Below are 22,406 nucleotides of genomic sequence, written 5' to 3'. Positions count from 1 at the left end.
ATCTCATTCCAAAACCATGATCATTAATGTGCAGCTCTAACGGCCTCCACTATCCCGGCTGCAGGGATTTTCTCCCGTTCAGCCTCAGAGCCTCAGCGCGGTCCAGCAGTGAGGCTTGGTGATAGGGTCTGGTTTACATGGTTTACCAAAGGTGTTAGATGAGGTAAACCAAACCACGAAAAACAGCTCCAGACCAAAAGTACACATACTTTTGCCCCTTCAGTACAATCTGTTCACACTGGTGAATCTCAGAGGAAGAGTTACCACCAAATGAATCACATGACAAAGTGGATCTGTACTCAGCGTCTCTAACAGTCTGTTGTAGGACTAATAACTGTCATAGAGGACAAGTGATGGGATGCTGCCGTTGACAAACTGAACTTCCTGTCCACGGCAGCAACGCAGCAGCCAAGGCCAACTGACAATTTACTGACTAACAGTCTGAAGAAGAGGAAATGAGGCTGTTACAACAGATGGGTCCCGATAATGTCAGGACCTGATCCTCTACTTCGATTTCAGAGGAGGTTTGAAGGGGGGGGGGAGATGGAGAGGAACTCTCAATCATTTTTTCTTTTATAATAAAGGGATGAAATGTGAAGAGAGAATGGAAAAATAAGACAAAGGAAGGAGAAAAGGGAGAGTACAATTAAGATAAAGACAAAGAGAGTGATTGAGACAAAAACAGAATGGAAAAAGACGAGGAGAAAAGCAGGGGGATGCATTTGATTTTTGAAAACATTCTAGTGCTTAATTATTGGTGGTTAGCATATTTTTACAATTGGCAGAAAACACACTCTTGTCTTGCCAAAGGAGCTTATTTAAAATGGAAATGAGAGACAGAAACAGAGGGACGGGTGACAGCAGAAAACACCAGAAATAAACAAGCTGTCATTCCTTGCTGGTTGCATTTGTTTGGTGATTTGGGCATTGAACACTCAGTAATTAAATGATTTACTTACTGCAGGTATGGAACTACATTTTTAAAACAACAGAGAATAAAAGGGAATAAGCAACATCGACGAAAAGATGGTTTTCAATTTTTCAACCAGAACAAAGGGGTTCAAGGTTTTACTCTGTTTTTTTTATTTGTTCTATTCTCCAACTTTTCTTTCATCAACCAGATGTTTCATATACATGCCTTTTATTATATTTTATCTGTACGAGTTGACCTATTAGTTACATCCAAGTACACTTTGTGTGTTTCTCCTCATTGTCCACAGGCAGCTTGTTACCTGTTAATCATCTGTACCTGACAAAGATCTTGTACTTTTCTTAATCTAATAAGAGCAAGTGTCCGCTGACACAGAGAGCATGTTATCTGCTGCTTTCCTCCGGTGTACAGATGAACAGACTGATGTCTTGATTGAGTTTGGTCATACATCCCTTTTCTATTACCTTTCCGCAGGTACTATGCGATCTGCTGCCAGCCACTGGTCTACCGGAACAAAATGACGCCGATGCGAGTGGCTCTGATGATCGGCGGCTGCTGGGTCATTCCCACCTTCATCTCTTTTCTGCCCATCATGCAGGGCTGGAACAGCATTGGCATCAACCACCTGGTGAGTAGTGTGGTGTGTCTGTGTGTGTGTGTGTCTGTGTGTGTGTGTACACCAGGGGAATGGATTCATTTAAGTGCCTGGGATGGTTTTATATGGAGATGGAGCCAAAAAGTATTTTACACCCCCAGAGGATATGCAAGTTTACAGCGGTAATGCACTGCTGTTAGCCGAAAATGGAGTTTCCTGGAGGGAAGGAAAAGATCACAGAAATGAGAAAAAGAGTCAAAAAAGTTTTACATAAACATTATAAACAATTAGCGTCCACACGCAATGAGAAACAAACTCTTGTTCCGAGCAGCAGTGTTTACAAGAAGGAAGAAATGCTTAATGTGTTTCTATGGAAACAACATCAACATGTCAGACACAGAGACAGAGGGACAAGGCCACTGACACCACAGACACATAGAGTCAAGCTGTTTCTTTATTTCGCTCTGAAAATGTAAAGTAGGTTAGCCAGTGTTTCAAGTGTGTTGTTTGTGCAATGAGGTTTGTTTAATGTCAGAGAAAATGCAAGTGAGAACAGAGAAAAGGCATCTCAGCCGCAAAATATGAAAGTACTGTGGTCTTTCTCACTGGACAGAGCTGCTCAGTAATGCTTCAGAGGGAAAGTTAAGAAAAATACACAATAATTATACAGAATAAGAGGCAGAATGCAGAGGTCTATTCTTGTTATTGGACATGACAAAGCCCTTAAGACGCTGCAGCAAACGCTTTAACCTCTCTTTAGCCTTTAACCTCTAATATGAAGCTGTAACTCTGTCCACTCAGAGGCAAAAATGGAAAGACGATAGAAAGAAAAAATACTCATTTTGGTGTCCAATTTAAATCATATCTAGATTTTTTTGTTCATATTAAGAAACGTCAACAATTATGTTTTAATTAAGTTAAAAAAATATTTCTGAGGTCAGACATCATTTCAAAGAGCTAAGAAATTAAACAACGCTTTTGTGTCTTCATGACTAGATTACTGTAATTTATCATACTCTTTACTTCGCCAAGGAGCCGTAATTCTTCTGCCAGTGGTTCAAAGATGCTTCGGTCTGTCTTCTAACAAAGACAAAACACACTGAACACACACTCCTTTGTTTAAAATTCAATGTGAATTGTAGTTATTACTCATCAACATCGACATGGTGAAACCCCTGGGTACATTTCTGATTTGTTGTGCCAATACAACAACTTAAAGTCTCTTAAAATCAAGGGAGACTGAGCATTTGCTGTATTGGCTTCTAAGCTACTCTATAATTTACCTCTTATTATTGGATCCATTATAAATCGAGTTCATATAAAATTTTATAAAAACTTCTTCAGACACACTTATGTCCCCTCACTTTCCTTAACTGATGATTTTGATCTTTTTTTTATTCCACTTTGTTGTTCTTGTTTTTTTCCCTGTTCTGATAACCAGTCCTAAATACTTTTATTTATTTATTTATACTGTTTGTAGCTTTTGTTTTGAAAAGTTCTATATAAATAAATCTTTACTTTCTTACAATATAAAGATGGAACAAATGCTCTTGAAATAAAAAGATATGAAATTGCCAAAACTCATGAATATATAACTTATAACTTACCGTATCAAAGTTTGAAGGACATTTTTATGCAAATTTGTGAATGAAAAGTTTGATGAAATCAGCCGCTAAAGAATGCGACTGCCCGGGATGAGCACAACAAAAGCAAAGCAAAGTAGAACGAGGAGGAGAGAGACAGGCAGACAGGTGTGCAGACAAAGACCGATGACAGCGTGAGTGTGCGAGGAGAGAGAGCCTCCCCAGCTACTATTAACCTCGCTCGCCCCTGTCCGCCTTTATCTCAACGCAAGCAAAAGTCTCTTCCAAGCTGACTGTCAACAGGACGACAGGCTGGCTCTTTTTTTGGCAGCGGTGGCAGAGACACACACACATCTTCCCCTCCCTCCCTTTCTAACACACACACACACACACAAGTTTACATCACAACGGCAGTCTGAAGTCGACGCTGTGCTGCAGCAGTGGCAGCGCCTCTCTGTGGGTCTAATTAGAGCTGTTGAATATTCTGAGTAGCCAGTCAGCTCTGGCACAAACTGCAGCTCCAAAACTCAACAAAACAACCAGAGTTCTGCTACTGTTTTTGTTTTTTTTTTTTTTTAATGGCCTGGTGAAATGCACAGCTCTGATTGGTCAGGCAACCACAGCCTGTGGTTTTACACAGGTCAAGTTTTTATTCAGTATTACTTTCCATTGTGAATCTAGAGTTAGTCAGTATGACAGTTTATACTATGAGGACTTAAAGCTGCTTCCAGGATGCCCTTTGGCAAGACTTTTAACCCCAGACTGCTCTGGTGGAATAAATCCATATAAGACAGTAAAGGATTATGATCACTGAGAAAAAGCCTGGTCCACAGTACCTACACAGATAAAAAAAAAAAAAATGTCCATGTCCATTTTATCCTGTTTTACATACTCTGGGTTCTTATCATTCTGTGTGTTCCTGCAGCATGGAAGATAACCTGAACTGAACATTTTACACTTAAATATGTCAGTTTCTTCATGAATCTTCAGTTTTACACACACAGGAGCGTGGCCATCATGCAGTGATATGGATTGATCTCTTTAGAATTTATTTCATAGCCCTCAGCTGTAGTTTCCCACAGAGATGGGATGATAACAGAGGAAACACTGGGATGGGACTTCACTATGATTAATGGTGATGTGCAGAGTCTCCGTCTCCCTCAGGAGCTGTGCTCCCCTTTTACTACTCAGACTCGGCTGAGGAGAGCGTGGGATTTTAAGTGGGTTGTTGTGAAGTCTGGAGGCTTTTTATGGCGTAGCAGGGCAGATTGTCCACCAGTTCAACACGTGGTCACTGGGAGACTGTCTACAAACTGTGGATTGTGTGCCAGTTTATGTGCATTTGTGTGTGTGTGTATATTCAGCCACCTCACTGTTCTCCCTGATGTGATCTGTCTTACCAGATTGAGGAGAGGCGCCATAGTGATGACAGCAACTCTACAGCCTGTGTCTTCATGGTCAACAAGCCATACGCCCTCACCTGCTCTGTGGTGGCCTTCTACATCCCCCTGGTCCTCATGGTGCTGGCCTACCAGAGGATCTACGTCACGGCCCGTGCACACGCCCGGCAGATCAGCATGCTGCAGCGGGCAGGAGGAGCCGGGACCAGTGCGCCAGGTACTTCTGGTGCCGGCGCTGGGGTTGGTGCTGGTACAACATCGGACTCTGCAGACCATCAACGCAACCACCGCATGCGAACAGAGACGAAGGCAGCAAAGACTCTTTGTATCATTATGGGGTGTTTCTGCCTCTGCTGGGCACCGTTCTTTGTCACCAACGTGGTGGACCCATTTATAGACTACACAGTGCCAGACAAACTGTGGGCAGCCTGCCTGTGGCTGGGCTACATCAACTCCATGCTGAACCCCATCCTCTACGCCTTCCTCAACAAGTCCTTCCGCCGTGCCTTCCTCATCATCCTGTGCTGTGGGAGGAAGAGGTACCGCAGGCCGTCCATCCTTGGGTCCGGCGCTCCCTGCACAGCCACACAGATCAACGGATCCACACATGTACTCAAGTAAGTTCTCCAAATAATTTTACTCATGGAGCCTGGTTTCAGTTGTTAATCATGAAACTGTACTCCTTTAAAAAAAGAAATTATAGTAAAGAAAGCAAAGGTATCAGATACGTTACACACACTAATGGGTTAAAATTAACACAAAGAGTAAAACAGTATTAGGGCAGTTACAAAAAGTCACAACATGTTATAAAGTCATACGTCAGGACAAACTCTAATTCCATGAGAAAAAAAAATCAAAAATGAGTTTTCATTGTTGTTGTTGATTGTTTTCAGAGATGACTGTATTTCTGTAAGCATCATTCCCAGTAACTTTCACCTTCAAATGCATGGCCTTGACTCATTACTCTCCCGATTACTGTTTCTAAACATAGAACACATGTTTCATGGCGATAAGAGCTCGACGTTTAACATGTACTCCGTAGTGGCCTCTTTCATATTTAATCTTCATTTTTTTTTCCATCCTCTGTCCCCATGTCTGGATACAACGATTTTATCTGTGTCCAATAATGATGAATGTAGCACAGTAGCGCCTCCATTTCTCTTCCTCTGTGCCTCTTGCACTGCAGCGCCCTGTAAAAGACACAAACTATATGATAAACCAGTTATTTCAAGAAGAGAAGCAACAGAAAATCTGGATGCACAGGCAGAATACAGAGATTTCAGATTTTGCTTCACGCACTGAGACGTCACTGAAACAGGAAGTTATTCATTATTTTAATTATTTGGTTCCAACAGGAACTGGAAATATATATATTTATCTGCCTGGAGAAAACACAATGATCTGAAAGAGCTGCTCTTAAAAAGACAGTGTGCACAGTTTCTTTTAGGGTAGCGTTTACAACATGAAACATCATCCTCTCGCACACTGACACTGCAGATCCTCTGAGACTTGTATCTGAGCTCCAGAAACAATTTGTTTGAGTGATTTGACTCCGTGCAGAAAACCATATGGGACGATGTCTGCTGGCTGTTGTAATATCGCGGCAGGAGGTACCATTTTCACACAAAATGGTGTTGACATCCTCAGACATTATGGAGCTGGGGCTCATTATAAACAATCAATGAGTGTGTTTATAACAACACAGAAGCCCCGAGCAATTAATGTCCTTTCTGTCAACAGTATGGGCAACGTTTTCATTCCCTCTGACATTTCTGGACCACTTCCAGAGAGTTGTTACTGAAGATTGAAAGCAAACTATTAATGTGAGCGTTCCCATATGGAAGTCAACTATGCGCTCATTATTTTACCCCGAGTGAGTCAGTACCACTGAAGCAAAATTCCAATTATTTGCACAGGAATAGTAATACCAGGGGACCACCTGTGATTTGTAGTATTTCCAGCGGTGGCCAGTGTTTTTAACCCTTCATCAGACTGCACGTTAACAACTACTCTGACAGATGAACATGAAAATGCACCAGGAAAATAAGTAAACTCAAATCTAGTAAAAGAGCAGGATGTCAGTGATAAATTAAACAATATTATGGGACCAGTTATTAAAGAACACTTTATTTTTCAGCAGTATAAGCTTCTTGGAGTCAGGCTAAAATTGGAACAGTTACTTCTGAATATGTCACATGAAATACATGCGCTAACTCAAACAACATATCCAGGTGGCACTGCTCCTGTGTGGAAATGGTTAAACCTCTGACAAAGTAGACTACATCCGGCGAAACTTCACAAATTCTTCTATTAATAACTAACATCAACGCTGTAACCAAAGTTAGAAACAAGGCGGATGAGAACAGGTGAGATGTGGCATGTTTCCCTGGAATATTTCTGTCAGTCTTATTATTTGAACTCTGCTGTGTTTGTTTATCAATGCGTAGCTGTGAACTTTGAGCAAAATAAAAATGAAATACAGCGATTCAGAATTAAGCCTGCAGACCAGAAAATATCTGGTGGGCACTAATGACAATATCCCCCACACTGACAGATATTCATTTTACCTACCTATTTTAGCCAACATAACATGCCTATTATGCATTTTCAACAAAAGTAATCCATCCCTTTGCATAATGGAAGTAGTTTTCCCCACCTGGTGACATGTCTATGATACCATTTGTGCTTTGTATAAGACGGGAGTTATACACTACATATTTCCCTGCAAATGCTCTTGTTATACCTCCTAGTGTGCTATTGATAGAAACTCCACAGTGCACTGACACCTCTGGGCTTCAGAGGTTTGTGGCCGTACACTGGAAGACACCCATTACTGGACATGAGGGCTGTTCAAAGGCTCAAAAATATGCCGCTCACCTCTTCACATCTGTCAGCCTGTGAATGTTTATAGCCTTGCTCTGGACACACACTCACACTCGTACACTCACACCTAGCAGCGTGGTACACTGCTTGATAACAAGTTTCTTTTGCGGCTTGTAAGACTACAAATATCTACATTCAAGGCTTTCAGCAGACAAAGATCATGTTAACACACGCAAAGTTGTGCATACAAAGAATATTCACATAGTACAAGGACGTGAAAGCAGCCAGCTGAGCACACGCTGCAACAGTGAAAGTGATGTAGTACTCTAACCAAATGTGATATGTGATTAATGAGTCTCCCCTTTGGCCCCTCATGTCTCTGTCATGATAAAAGCTTGTGTAGCAGGAGATGAGTTATGTTGTTGTTGTTGTTAAAACTGGTTACGGATTGAGATTGATAAACGATTTACGTACATATTGAATATTTATCACCATATTGCATGATAGCTTAACTGTGACCTAATTTGCTATACTGAAAGACATCTTCTTCTGTTGGCTTGTTGGCTCATGGTGCGATGCACAGTAATTCTATTCAAGGTTTTTGTATAAATTTGTGAAGATATTTTCAGCTCAACAGAGAAAAGGATGATGGGAAGGCAAGACTAATCTTCTACAGCCATGCTAGCAGCTCTCTGTGGCTCTGTGGAGTAATTTTGCGTTAGCATTTTGCTAATAACAATAAACTAAAGGTGGAACTTAGACTGATCAGAATGTTGTAGGTCATAAACTAACAGTGGTGGACAAAGTCAACATTTGACCTGAAGATGGCACTAGATGAAAAATGAAGGCTTTACCAAAGTGAGCATGAAGGGAACATGAATGTCTGTAGGCCAAAGTAGGATTCATCCTGTTACCATGAATGTCTGTAGAATATCTGATGTCACTGTGAACTGTGTTTTCAGCCGTTTAGTTGCATACAAATCTTCTTTTCTGCTGTTCAGAGTTCATTTAAATCAGTTTTTTTTTTTTTTTAACCATTTCCTCCATTTAACTGATCGCCTTTGACATTTGAAACAGGAATTAGAGAGCTAACCAGATTGTGGTAATCAGCTGTCAGTTTGTTGTATTTGCTGTCTCCATTAATGACTGTGGTGATCACATCAAGCAGTGTGGGCAGGACAGGACCATGATGTCCTTCTAATTCATTTTTTTTTCCTGTCCCTGAATTGTTCCTGAAATATTTAGACACAATCAGACAAAACATCCTGTGCACCAGCAATTTTATTGATTTTTTTCCTGGTAATCATACCAGGAAAATCACACCAGGTAGAACTGGTGTTCAGAGCTATGCAAAAGATTTCTTTGGATAATGTTAAAGTTCATAAAGGCCCAGAGAGGTGATACTATAATCTTGTGACACCCTTTGGGGGGGGGGGGGGGGTCTGTCCCGACTCCCAGGCAGGGGACCTCAGGTTTATGGGATAGTGATGAACAGAAACAATGTACATGAATCTGGAAACAATACAGATGCGTTCACCTGACACACACATGCTCTCAGTCCCACCCCCACAGCATGTGCACCATTAAAACAAGAAGCCTAAAACAGCCAGAAACCAAGAAGTAAAACTTAATAATGACCCTGCACTGATCGTGCGGACAGCTGCGATCTGAGTCGATGCAGACATGGACCAGCTGGATCAACAGGTCTCTGGTGGGAAGGATGCATTGATCCCAACACCTATGACGACTGAATTGATCCTAGTGAAATATAGCAGCAGCAGAGTTGGAGGTGCCTTGCTCAGGGGCAGTTATGGAAGCAGAAACAAGTCTTACTATTTCACCCACATATTCAGTTTTTAGCAGGCAGCGATTCATCGCACTGGGGAATTTTATGGGTACAGCTCTGTTTTATACAACCTTTATCCCACCGTACTTTACAGAAAGACCGCTCAGCCTGACAGAGGCAGTGAAGGGGTTCAGCAATGGTGGAGAACTCACATCTCAGCTAATGGCTTTTAAAATGCCACGGGTATGTCAGCTCTGCCTGAGACTGCTTCTCCGACTGGTACAGTACAGGAAAAGCTCAGTAGTTAGAGTTCAGGTGGGATTAATTCATGTGTGACTCACACAGTGTGTTGAATTCAGGTTCTCGCTGTGCTTTGTCACTATCCAGGGGAAGTGACGGCTTGTATTTCTCCTCATTTATCTTCTACAATTCAAATAGCGCGCTCTCTTACGATGATGATCTCTTCCTGCGGGGGTCAGGGTGAACTTGAAAGTGATGCATCTGTGCGTGGGCAGTACGACTACACGTACGTCACTCAATTCAACTAACAACAATGGCTGTGCAGGAACATAAAGTACCAAGGTTCACCCAGCTGCTGCATGCTGGGTAACGGTCTAATTATAGAACACTCACGCTGCGTGCTCAATTGGAGTTTGTTCCAGGTTGACCCTCGCTGGGCTCTGTTTCAGTTTGTTTCACTTGGTCCACCCTCGGGGTAAAGGTCGTGACTCGCTTGTATCATCACGTTCTCCCATAAATGGTGATGAGATCTATCGTTGTCTTCCAGCTGTGAATGTGATTGAAACAGCTGGTGAGTCTGGAGGCCTAATGAGATACCTGGCATCTGAAAAAAAGAGCCACACGTGCACATCTGAAAACATTGTCTACAAACAATGAAAAGTGAGCAGTAATACACATCTAGGTGTCCTGTTATCCTGTTCATGGACAGACACAAAAGGAACTGCACACAAATATCTAAGCGACAAGTTACCAAATAAATCTGACATTTTCACAATAAAAGAAAATTTTATTTTCACAATAAAAGTAGTTTGTTGTGAGACTTTAACACTGTAAAGAGAAAATACATCATCAACAAAAGCTCCCAGCAAAAAGATGCCACAGTCCCATCTGCGCTGTTTGATTGACAGTGATTTCTGGTAAGTGAGCTGCAAATTACAGTGCACCACAGCAGTGAAACACAGATGGAGACAATAAAACAGGAACATGGACGTGTAGAGTTCCCTCTGGCTGTAGTAAGAGGCAGCAAACCTGCTGTAAATCAGACTATTGAGCATGAAGAGCAGCTGTTTGGTTAATACACAGGTTGAATTTGGTGTATCAGCCAGTTAACACTACCCAAGCAAAGCATGACACATGATACTTCTATCCTCCAGGGCATATTAACGCACCGTTATACACACACACACACACACACACACACTGAATATGAGCCTGTCGAGTGTTTATAGCCTCATCAGAGTCATATATCTAAAGCCTGTCGGTGCCAAGGGAACAAACTGAATTCATTAGACAGTTCTCTCTGAGAGGAGAGGACAGACGAGAAGAAGGGAGAAAATTAAAAAAGGAAGAGAGTAAGAAAAAAGTAGAGAAGTGAAGTGGAAGGAAGTTTTAGAGGAGGACAATGGGAAAGAAAGGAAAGAAGGAGACAAATGAGAGGTGAGGAAGGAAAGAAGAATAGGAAAGGAAGGAGGAGATGGGAATAAAGGAAGGTGAAGGGAAGTAGGAGAGACAGTGGGTGAGGAAATGGAGAGCAAAAGGAAAGAGGGTAGGAGGAGAGGAAGAAGAGCGAAGAAGAGCGAGCAGACAAGATAGAAAAGAAGGGGAAAAGGGAATGAAAAGGAAACGACAGGTGGTAGAGAAAAGTGTGGGAATAAGAAGAAAGAAAGAAGCAGAGGAGAGGAAAGACAAGGAGAAGGGAGAAGGAGGTAATGGGAAAAGTAAAGAAGTGAAGGAAGGAGGAAAGAAGAGAAAAGAAGAACAGATTGAAAGAAGATAAGATAAGATGTGAGGCAAGAGGAAAGGAAGGGGAATAGAGGATGATAGGAAATGAAAAAAGGAGAGGCCTGGAAAGACAAAAAACAGGAGAGGAAACAAGAAGAAATGAGGAGAGGAAAAAAGAAGTGAGGGTGGGGAGGGGAAAAGAGGAGAGGCTAAAGGTCAGAAGGGGTGAGGAGAAATGAGAGAGAAGGAGGTAAGGAGATAGAGAAAAGGGGAAATAGGAGGGAGACAGGACTGAAGAGGTGACGGGAAGACAATGAGAGAAGGGACAAAGAAACTACAGAAGGAAGAAAATAAAGGAAAGGAGAAAAGGAAATGAGATGGAGAAAGAGCTGGCAGCAGAGAGAAAAGCTGTGTTTCAGAGTGTAATATCAGAGCCTGCTCCAAACTTTGTGTTTGAGTTGGATCTTTCCTTAACTCCAGTCCTTCAAATGACAGTCAGCGTGATTTATGTCAGCGTATTTTAAAGCCTCGACTTAATAGGCAATTTCCATCATGTGTGACATCCCGCTTTGCTGCATGAAGGCTCACACCACCAGCAGCGAGCTGAACAAACACATTGAGATGAATTCTTAGAGCAGGTATGCACTCTGAAGTTTTTGTTTCAGATGATCTGCAATAAAACACAGAGGTGGTTAAACACACAGCAGCGAAGTGACTCCAACTGTGCTGGACTGTGAGGAAAAGACATCGCTTTTAAAGACGTGGGGAAATTGGAATTCTCACTGTTTGTGGAGGGAAATATAAATCACACTGAAGATGAAACAGCTTTTAGACATATTTATGAAAACAGTTTCTCAGTCTGTGTTTCCCATGGCAACTGTTGACTGGCAGCTGAGAGCCAGCATTGCCAGGAGACCTGCTGTTAATGTTCTAATAATTGGGAAACACTGTATACACTTTATAGATAGATTAACGTGAATATAGGACTTTTCATTTTTGTACCCTTTGTAAGTTAAAGTCTTATTTTACCCTGTGTATAATACTCATCTCAAAACATCCCCTCAAGTATCTACAAAGTTATGAAAATATGTTACCAAGCTACACTACAAGGCCACATGGTGTATTTATATGTTTTGTATCTGCTTTTCAAAGTGCCCTATTTAAGCCTTAATAACACTCGCTCTGAATGAAATACACGGACATAAAACCGTTTTTTTACGGACGCATAATTAGATCATTTTCTTTCTTTCTCTCTGCGTTCTTTAGGACATAAAGGGTTCCTCTGCTCCTTTGGTATTTCTATAAATACATGATGTGGTATTTGCTTAATAACAACACACACACACACACACAAGGGCAGACACACAGCAGAGTGCGACCTCGCTCTCTCTGACACACACACATAAAACACCAAAACACTCTGTACTTCAATTAAAAGCTAATTGTCCTTTCAGAATCAGTTCATCACGTCTATCTAGCATCGTATATTGGATAGAGAATTATTTCATTTAATTACACATTTTCAGGTCATTAAGAGTGTGATTATTTTCATGTGACAAATGGATTTGATTGGTGCAGCTGAGTGTTTTACAGCTCCCTCAATCAAACGTGTCAAAGCTTCCTAAATTAAGATTAGCTTTATTCACCGCTGGCAGGAAACTGGGTTACTGTGGCAGCAAAGACACATGTGGAGGATGAAGAGGGACTCAAAAGACGCTCACTGAAGACTCCTACAGCACAGAAATATAAAAGTTTCTACAATTTACAAAAGATAATTAAATAGAAAGTTAAGCTTCTGCAGGCGAGCACAGTGAAGCCTCTTGATATTTTACTGTTCTCTCACTGCAGGTCTTGACCTTTGACTATAAACTAACATAAGCCTCAGAGGCTCCTCTGTGAATGTGGTGCTGTGTCAGGGCTCAGACATCGGACTGTTTATTTCCCGGTTGGACTGATTTTTATTTGATTGAGTGTGCAAAGAAAATTCTTTTGACTCATTTGTGAAAATTAGGTCTACTTTTTGCACCGTCTGGTTGGCGTCCCGCAATGAGAAGCTGGGCTAATTGGACCCTGCTCTCCTGCAGCCATGATTTAGATTGACAAGGCCCAAAGGTCAGTGACCCCACATGCAATGAACAGCTAATGATTCACAAAAGCAAAAGACATTTTAGTTTGCTACAGCTAATCTTAAACCTTTTGTCCCATTATTATTGTTCTGTCATAGCTTGGTGTTCACAGCCTTAGGAAAGCTCAGATGTGTTTATACGACTGATGACTTTCTACGCTTATTTTAATTTTGAAAAAGTACATGGTGGGTAAAAATTTTCTGTGCTGTATTTGTGGTTTTGGATTCGACTTTATTTATTAAACAGAAGACTGCGGATGCGTCACAGGACAAATGTTTTCAGATTTAGCCTCAGAACATAGCAGGGAGGATGGTTGGCATATTCTGCTCCTAAACGAAAATAAAACTTTGGACTGCTTTTATGAAGGCTGCAGGTTTAAGCCTCTGACTCGGCTGTTCGATGTCGGTGCAATCCGACAACACCGCTCTCGCTTTGTGAAGATGAGCAGATTTTAACTGAAACTTCTCTTCATCATGTCTCAAATGAGACTGAACCAAAAGTTAGTTTCCCTCCAAGGGAACAGGTTAAAGAGAGTACAACAAACCATCACAGTACAACCCCTGAAAGAATCTGAAAAAGAATTAAAGCTAAAAATGTGGAACAGAAAGCAGGGATTGGTGCCAGAAGTTTGTACTGAAGATCCACTGATCTTAATTTCCCTGCTTTTATTAGACTGTTAAACAAAGCTGAATTTGTTGAACTAATGATTTCAAAGTGTATATTTGCAATTACTCATTTAATGTAGTGAGATGAAACTTAATTTGCTCACTAGTTATACAGACTTTAACCTATTATTTTTAAATTGATTTTCCTTTTTCAATTTGGCATCAGTTCCTCAAAATCAAACAGCCGGGGGCTCATTTCTACATCCACCATTTTGTACCAGTGTACAGGGAGAAATCCACCATCGGAGAACCACATAGACCAATTTGCTACACCTGCAAGAGCAGAAAATAGACCAGAATGCACTGCAGCCTCAAGAAATTGAGTTTTGAGTAAAGCAGCATGTTCACGTTGCGAGAAATCACCAACTGAGGAAGCAGTAGATGAGGCAGCTTGATTGGAAGTGGTTTCACCAAAAAGAAAATTATACACTCCGTCCAAAATAAGAAGACAACCTCCGGAAATGTGTTAAACATCAGCAGTCGATCTCTCTCTCTCTCTCTCTCTCTCTCTCTCTCTGTTCTGAGCCGTCAGACGGTCTGAGGTGTTGTAGGGATTTCAAAAATTTTGTCACACTCAGCGGGTCGAGTTTTCACTGGCGGAACAAACATCAGCCCCTCTTCATTATTCACTGAGTTCTCCCCAGCTGGGAACGTTACCATTGGCTGCAAATATACAGCTGCTACTCAGCCCCCTGCTGCTGTGTTTGCTCTGTCTGCAGGAGGCAAACACACCCACACATATACATACCAAGGTACTATGTACAGTCTATGGACACACACAGAACATATTGTGTAATGCTGGTGTGTTATTCTGTCTGAATTCAAGATGCTGACACACACACACACACACACGCACAGAGTCCCAGACAAACAGCAGCTTCATGCATTACTTACAAGGCCAATAAGAAAAGCATAGGAGGTCAGCTAAACAACCATCTGAAGCCAACACACACAGGTGCACACAGATACGCACATACATGCACACACACATGCACACACACACAAGTACACACCAAATTACTTTCTTTGTTTTGTTTTATATGTTGGCTGGAGACTGAGCTACTGAACAAACTTGCTTCCTTACGCAGAAATGGATCCTCTGCCAAAGTCAACAAACTCCAACATCCTTGCAAAGAGACACTGCAGAGTGAGTCCGCGATATATCCGTTATACCTCGGCCCATTTTAATGGCTTCTACTGGGAATAGTGCGAAAAGCAAGGATTCCCTTCCTGCCCTCAGCTGTCTTCACACATCGTCCCACAAAATGTGACTGACATATCAAATCCTGTTTTAGAAGGTATCTGATAAGCTGAAGATCCAGATGTGGTAGGATATTTCATCGATGAAGCAGAGGCCTTTTTCAGTGTATTTCACAGTGTCTCAGTGAGGGGACGTTGGACATTGGAGCCAGTAAAAGCTTGACTAGCAGATAGTGTATGAGGGGACTGTGATATGTGATAAGAGGCTTGATAATTATTTAAAACTGTTCTGGCAACTTGAAGCGAGGCTCGAGAATTTAAGTCATTTTAGTTTGATTAAATTTTCACGAAATGCTTATTTGTTTTGACAAGATATTTCTCGAGTCCCTGTCTTTTATCTAGACAGACATTTTGCAACCTTATTTTACTTTCTTCTTTTCTTTTTCATCCTTTCATTTTTCTGTTCCTCTTTTCTTCACCTTTGTTCTTTTCTCTCCTTTCACACTCTTTCTTTTCCTGTTTCTTTATACTGTTTTCTTTTTTTTCTCACTCTCCTCTACATCTTGTCTCATTGATGTATTTGACTTCATCTCTGCATAACAGCCCCACCTGTGTTTCGCATGTGTGCAGTGTCTCTTTTGTTTGGTTCCCTCTGTAAGGGACCTGAAGCAATACCACACACACACTGTCTGTCCCCACGTTTGTGTGTGAGAGTTTGTGTGTTTGTCAGCTTGTGTACATGTGCACGTGTGTACTGCGTGCGCACTTGTGCGAGAGACAAAAAGAGAAGGAGATAACAAGTGTATGTTTGTGTGAGAGGAAGAGAAGAGATGGAATGTGTCTGTTTATTTGCATTTTCATTCCAGTGTCTATATTTGTGTCTGCATCAGTGTGTATGTCTGCATCTGTTTCTCTGTGTGTGTGTGTGTGTATATGAGATTTTGTTACCTCTTTGGGACCTTTTCCAGTATAAACACCAACCTTGTTGGAACCAGTAGTCCTCATGGGAACCAAAGCCCAGTCTTAATGAGGCAAAACACCATTTCTGAGGTCCTGGTTAAGGTTAGGGCTAAGGTGTGAATTGGTTATCGTTAGGGTTAGGCTGTCTACAGTGAATGGAAGTCACTACTATGTCCTAACAAGGATAACTGTGCAAATTTGTGTGTGTGTGTGTGTCTGGACTGCATTGTCTTGCGGATATAAACAAAATCAAACAGAGAAAATCCTAACAGGAAGCGTTGCTTTCAGGCTGTCGGGTTAAATGCTGCTGTGATGCTGTCGGCTGCGTTCAACCACAAGCTCACAACAAAACAACTGGAGCTCCAGCTCCACACTCCACACATGCTCTCAATCTGGCTCTGCTTCCAAATATTTAAAAGCAGATTATGATTTACTGAGCATGAACAGAAAAATTCAAAATGTATGTATAAAAGATTTCAGTGCAGAAAAGGTCAAACTCAAGTCCAAACTATTGTACATGACCGGAAAAGGATCTGTCTCTCATTTACCCAAATGTGAAATAGACTTGTTTATTAAAAAATGAACACAAATCTGTATCTGATGAAACCCAACAGCAACTGGACTTGTCTTAGATTTCCAGGTTTCATGTCAAATTTCCATCTGTGTTTGGCTTTTGGGTCAGCCAGAATGAAAGTACTATATATCCCGGGGACTCTATGAATATTAATTCACTTTAAGACTTTCACACTTTCACAGCAGACAGTGTAAAGGGCTGGTCATTTATTATGGCTTTAAATAGTTTGCACAGCAGCAGGTGTCACTGGGTGCGAAGTAAGCCAGCTGTGTGAACCACAGCATTAAACTAATGCTGTTTTATAACCATCGTTATCCTCAGGATTCAGGCCAGCGAGTGGCTGATGAAAGAGGTTATATGCTCTATATATGAAAGTAATGTCATCTAAAGTATAGAAACACAGGGAAGAGAACATATATATATGTTTTTATTTACTTATTTATTTTTTTTAAGTCAAGTTCAAACGAATTTGACTCGTTTGAACCGTGTTCACAGGAAGAGCAGTTTCAGTTGCCTTGGACTTATTATCTGCTTAATGAAAAATCCCTCAGATACCTTTCTGTCCATGTAAAAAAATAAAATCAATTTTACTTTATGCTTAAGAAATTTGGGAGCTATCTAGGAATTCTGGGTAGGCTGCCTTGTAGTTTTTATTTTTAGTTTCCTCCTGCTGTGACAGCTTTCCTCAGTCTGTGGTCACTCAGGCTGTAATTTGTCCGCCTCTCTCTGTCCCTCTGCGTGTGTCCACCATCAGATTTTTCAGTGTCAGTGATAAAGTGGTTCCAGTGGTTCCTGATAAAAGTGTGTGTGTGTGTGTGTGTGTGTGTGTGTGTGTGTGTGTGTGTGTGTGTGTGTGTGTGTGTGTGTGTGTGTGTGTGTGTGTGTTTGGCGGGGGGGGGGGGGTCTTCAGAGTCTCTGGGCTCATTATGTCCACATGGCTGCTCCATGTCCCCATCAAAAGAAGACAGATTTGGGTCGAGCTCATTAAATGTCAGATCTGTCCAAAATTTCACGGTTACCACCAAGCCACTAACTGAATGTTTTGATGTGGACCTGATGTTCGTGTGTGTGGGAGAGACTGAAAAAGAAAGACCAAAACAAAGTTGTGATCAAGACGGCAGGAGACTGATGATGGAACATGGACTGAATGTGTGTGTAGAAATGTATATTTTTCAGCTATCACCAATTATCAGTGTGTTAAATTTGTGGGGGGGGGGGCGGGGGGGTTCATTTTTCCGAGCGCATCAGTTCTGCCCATATGAACATAAACTTTACAAATTAATATTTAATCATCTTGCCAAATGGAGCTCATATAACCATCTGTACGGCGCCTCTGTCAGATTCTGTGTACTTTATTTTCTTAGTCAACGTGTTCATCCACAGGAAGTTATCTCAGCCCCCGTTGACCAGGTTGATGTGAAATTGTGCCTCTATGAGGTTTTGAGAATGAACCCGTCCATTTTTTGTTCTCCACAAATGTTCCTCTCATCGACTTTGCGCACATGACTATCTTGTATCTATCTTGGGAAACACGCCTTTTGGAAAGTGATCTGCTTATACCAGCACAGTGATGATGATGCTCAGATCACCCACCGAGTGTGTCACTTTAAATCTACAGTACATGTGTGAACATTAAGAAAATATTCCATTAAAGATAATTGCACCGTTTGTGTGCATGTGTGCCCCTGCGTTGTTTTATGATATAGCCCATGATTATGATAAAAGTTTAATCAAATTTTGATTAATGTTGATGCTCTCAGCTTGTTCCCTAATTATAATGCAGACGTCTTCAGCTAACAATCACACACACACACACACACACACACACACACACACTCGCACACAATCAGAAGTCTTGTCTTGCCTGCTGTCTGACAGGTCGTCTGGATGTAAACTAACCTTGTTTTTCCCCTTTCTCTCTCCCTCCGTCCCTCCTGCTCTCGTCTTTTATTACCCTCTTCCTTTCCTTCCTTCCTTTTGATTGCTTCTCTTCTTACTTTTACCTTTTGATTCATTCATCTTCATTCATCTTTCCCTTATTTCTCCCTTTTTTTTTTTAAATTCTGTTCTTTTCTTCTTCCCTTATCTCCTCTTTGGTCACTTTCCTTTCTGCTGTTCCATCCTTCCTTTTCTTTCTCTCATTCATTCATTCACTCTGTGCTTTCATTCTTCCTCCCTCTTGTTCATTTAATGCACCATTTTTGCCTCATGCCTTGTTTCTCTTTTCACCTTTTCTCCCTTTGTCTTTGTTTTATTCCCCCTCTCTTGTCTCACTCTTTTCATTTATTCTTTCCTTTCCTTCCTTTCTCTCCTTATTTCCCTTCCCATTCCCTTTACTTTCAACTTTATTTTGTCATTCTTTCCTTTCCTCTCTTTCACTGGCGACACCTGCCACCTCCCTTCTGTGTTTTCTCCTCTCCCTGATTTTCCTTTTTTTCTTTTCCTTGTTATTTTTTAATCCTTTTTGTCCTTCCTTTCCTTTCTTCTTTCATTTATTCCTCCCTCCTCCTCCTCCTCCTCCTGTCTCTCCAGTGGCTGCTCCTCTGCCTCCAAGCTCCTGCTCTGGTTCTGCAACACCAGGCCAGTGCCTGTCTAGCTGCTGTATGTCTAGGGCGTCTCAAGGCTCTATCAAGTGAGTCTGCCGCCTCACACACTCACATTCACACATGTACGCACAGGAAGACACACACAACAACACAAGCGCCTCAACACAAACACGTCTGCTGAGGTCAGGTGTTTAGCAGAGGTGCCCATCAAGACATGTTTAATCTACATAAACATAGAAAATCAGTGCCTCCGCAGCTTCGTACTGAAGCTCCTCGATGACGCTAATGCTGCCTTAAACAAATTCTTTTCATATTCCACCTGTAGTTTGATCTTTCAGTCCTAAAAGAACAACACTGTTCTTTTACATCTGTCATTTCTGAGCCTGACAGTGTGTCCTGAGAGATAAGTGTTACTGATATAACCACTGCATCTTCTTATTTTGCATTGCCTGTGTGTGTGTGTGTGTGTGTGTGTGTGTGTGTGTGTGTGTGTGTGTGTGCGTGTGCGTGTGCGTGTGCGTGTGTCACCTGGATGTGAATCTTCACTGCTCCAGGCTGATTGTCTTCGATTGGTGTCAGGTTTTAAAAAACCCAAAATGCTCAGACGTCTGAAAGAAAACTATTATGAAGTCTCTAATTTGTTTACTTGAAAATCTCAACCTTGCAGCGATAGTTTTTTAACAATTTAAACTTTTCGTCAACTTCAGCAACTTTGACAGACAGTTTTCATCAATACCTTTGAATGGTGTCCGGTAGGACGTGTTTTCTGTGAAATGCATCGGAATATTCATTTGATTTTGACTTTACACTATGAGAAGGACAAAGAATTGCACAGTGTGAGGTAAGTGATGCAAAGATAAGAAAACGGTGAAACTGAAGTTTGTGTGTGTTCATTTTTGACACTTGTACACTGACACATACACAGAATGTTGTAGGTATTCTCATATTTCATTGATGTAATGCCTGAAAGTCGTGTTGGGTTAGTCTGAATGTTTAATATTGTTCATGTGCAAACCTCTGCAATTGCAACCCTCATGCAACTGCAATTGCAGGAGGGAAACGATTGCATACCACTTTAATTTTGAAAAATCATGGTGTGCTACAACTGAGACAACCTTCTTCCTCTTTCTAAAACACTTGGACAACAAAAACAAGCCAATATATGCAGGAAAGAACAGAAAGGAGAAGCTTGTACAAGAAAAACTCAGATGCTGTAAAAAAAAAAAAAGATGGACAACTTTTCCTGGTTTCATCCACTCCCCAGGTGGCTCTGCGGTGGTGTGGGTGTAGATTTGTCTATGGTGCTCAGTGCAGTGTTAGAAAAGAACGGCAAATCCCACAAGAAAGGCATTTGCAGTAGTATGCATCAGAAGTTAGGGTCAATACTCATACGGCCTCAGGGGGAGTGGTGTGTGGGCAGGCTAAGAAAGCATGCAGTAGAATGATGCTGTTCGTCTGCTGGTCGAGTTAGCAACAGCAGCTGCTTTTACCACAACACGCAAATAGATTTTTCTTTGCGAGTTTTAGTCTGACTACACCTTCAGTGCACTAAAATGTCAACGATGCCTTTTTTTCTTTTAGTTTTTCTGAAAATAGTTACTCAAATGCAGTTTGACTCATTGTTTGGTACTGAAGATATTTCCCACCACCACCATGTTTTACCTTTCGTTCTGCTGTGATTTTTAAGTAGTAACCTTCAAATGTCAGTTTTAAATGAATGAATATCAGTTTCAGTAGCCTACACCACTGAGGACACTGAGGACAGAGGCAGGCAAGGATATGAGGAATCAGAAGCATTTTGTATTACAGACTGGGGAAGTGCATGGTAAATGTTGAAGAAAAGAGATACTGGCATCTCCATGTATTGCCTCAGGGGAAAAGCTGCAGAGTAGAATTCAGCAGCAGGCTCACACTTGTTTTCTAATCTTCTGCACTAAACAGCAGCACTAACGTTTTCCACAAACTTTTGAAAAACAATTCCGTGTGAATTAATGTGGCTTGAAACACGGACCCAGTTTAAAACTGATGAGATTTATCTCAGGTCTTGTGTTGTCGACCTATAACACTTTGGAATGTCTTTGGGGATTCACATTTACATGATGTTACATTTAAACTTTGGCTATTTGTTGTGTGGCCTCATTCTCAGAAGATTACTACGAAGATCATTTAAGAATGAGCCTCAGTCCCTTTGGCTGCAGAAACTACAAGTAATGACAAAGCAAGCCAAGAGTTGTCTAATCTCAGAGTGCTGGTGTTCCCATTAACGTTTATTTAATATTGCATGCGAGAGAGTTGAAGGGAGGAAGATAATGGAGCAGAGTGAGGGACAACAACAACATTGTCAAACTGACAAACATGGTTTTGTTGAACCGTGACCGTGATATTTTCCGAGCTTAAACCACTCACCCAACAATGGTCATTTGTTTCGGTTTTGGAAGGCACTGATGAAAGATGCTGTCCTGGTGATGGGGGCGTCTGATTAGACAGCACTCGCAGGGGTCGGTTTGGGAGGCAGTGGCAATTTCTTGTTTGGAAAGAGAGGAGAAAGAAAAAAGAGAACAAGGGATGCAGGGTTAGAAGATTAGAAGGATGTTAAAGAGACTGAAAAGGGTTTCCCTCCATCATTCACTTGAGTCTCTCTGCTCCTCTCTGGTCCACTTGTTGCTGCTGGCAGGCTGCTCAGGTCTAATTACATTGCTCCTTAACACTGTTTGTGTCCCAGAGGGGATTTAGGCTGCCAGATCCCTGGGTAGATACACACACGCATGCAGAGCACAGACTTTGTGCATTTTGTAAACCCATTTTGTATTTTCATATATTTAAAAGCACACACACACCTTTAGAAATTACTCGCTTCTTTTTATACACACACACACACACACACACACGCATACACACACTTTTGCTTGATTATGAGAGTTTTTAAATTTGTTTCCCAGAATGTAGTGAAATCAGATCACGTATTTAGAGCACTGTAAATATTCTAACAGTCCTTAGAGTTAGAGAGCCGTGATTGTTTCAGCAAAGGAAGCACAGACAGAGAGCTGTTTCCCACCCAACCCACGGCCAGACGAGCAACTTAAAATATGTCATGGTGAAAAACAAGAAATCACTTGCCTAATATGACAATAAAAATTCTGACTTTCAGACCAGTCACTATAGCTGGACAGGACATTCTTCATTTAGGCTTTAATTATACTATAACGCTACAACAAGCATGGACTTTGGCATGTTCTGACTGGTGTGTGTGGGTGT

At 41.4% G+C, this 22,406-nt stretch overlaps 1 protein-coding gene across 1 annotated transcript in view; it reads left to right on the top strand.

Moving 5' to 3' along the window:
* htr4 (5-hydroxytryptamine receptor 4) overlaps positions 1-22,406 on the top strand; it is a 121,910-nt gene that overhangs the window by 83,422 nt on the left and 16,082 nt on the right. The window contains exons 5-7 of the mRNA XM_041048259.1: positions 1,406-1,559; positions 4,513-5,126; positions 19,138-19,237. Coding sequence (XP_040904193.1) covers positions 1,406-1,559; positions 4,513-5,126; positions 19,138-19,201 — 832 coding nt within the window. The 3' untranslated portion in view covers positions 19,202-19,237. The remainder of the gene's footprint in view (positions 1-1,405; positions 1,560-4,512; positions 5,127-19,137; positions 19,238-22,406) is intronic.

Source organism: Toxotes jaculatrix, chromosome 10 (assembly GCF_017976425.1).
Source record: "Toxotes jaculatrix isolate fToxJac2 chromosome 10, fToxJac2.pri, whole genome shotgun sequence".
NCBI classification, from domain to species: domain Eukaryota; kingdom Metazoa; phylum Chordata; class Actinopteri; family Toxotidae; genus Toxotes; species Toxotes jaculatrix.
This window is presented reverse-complemented; position numbering and strand designations above follow the sequence as displayed.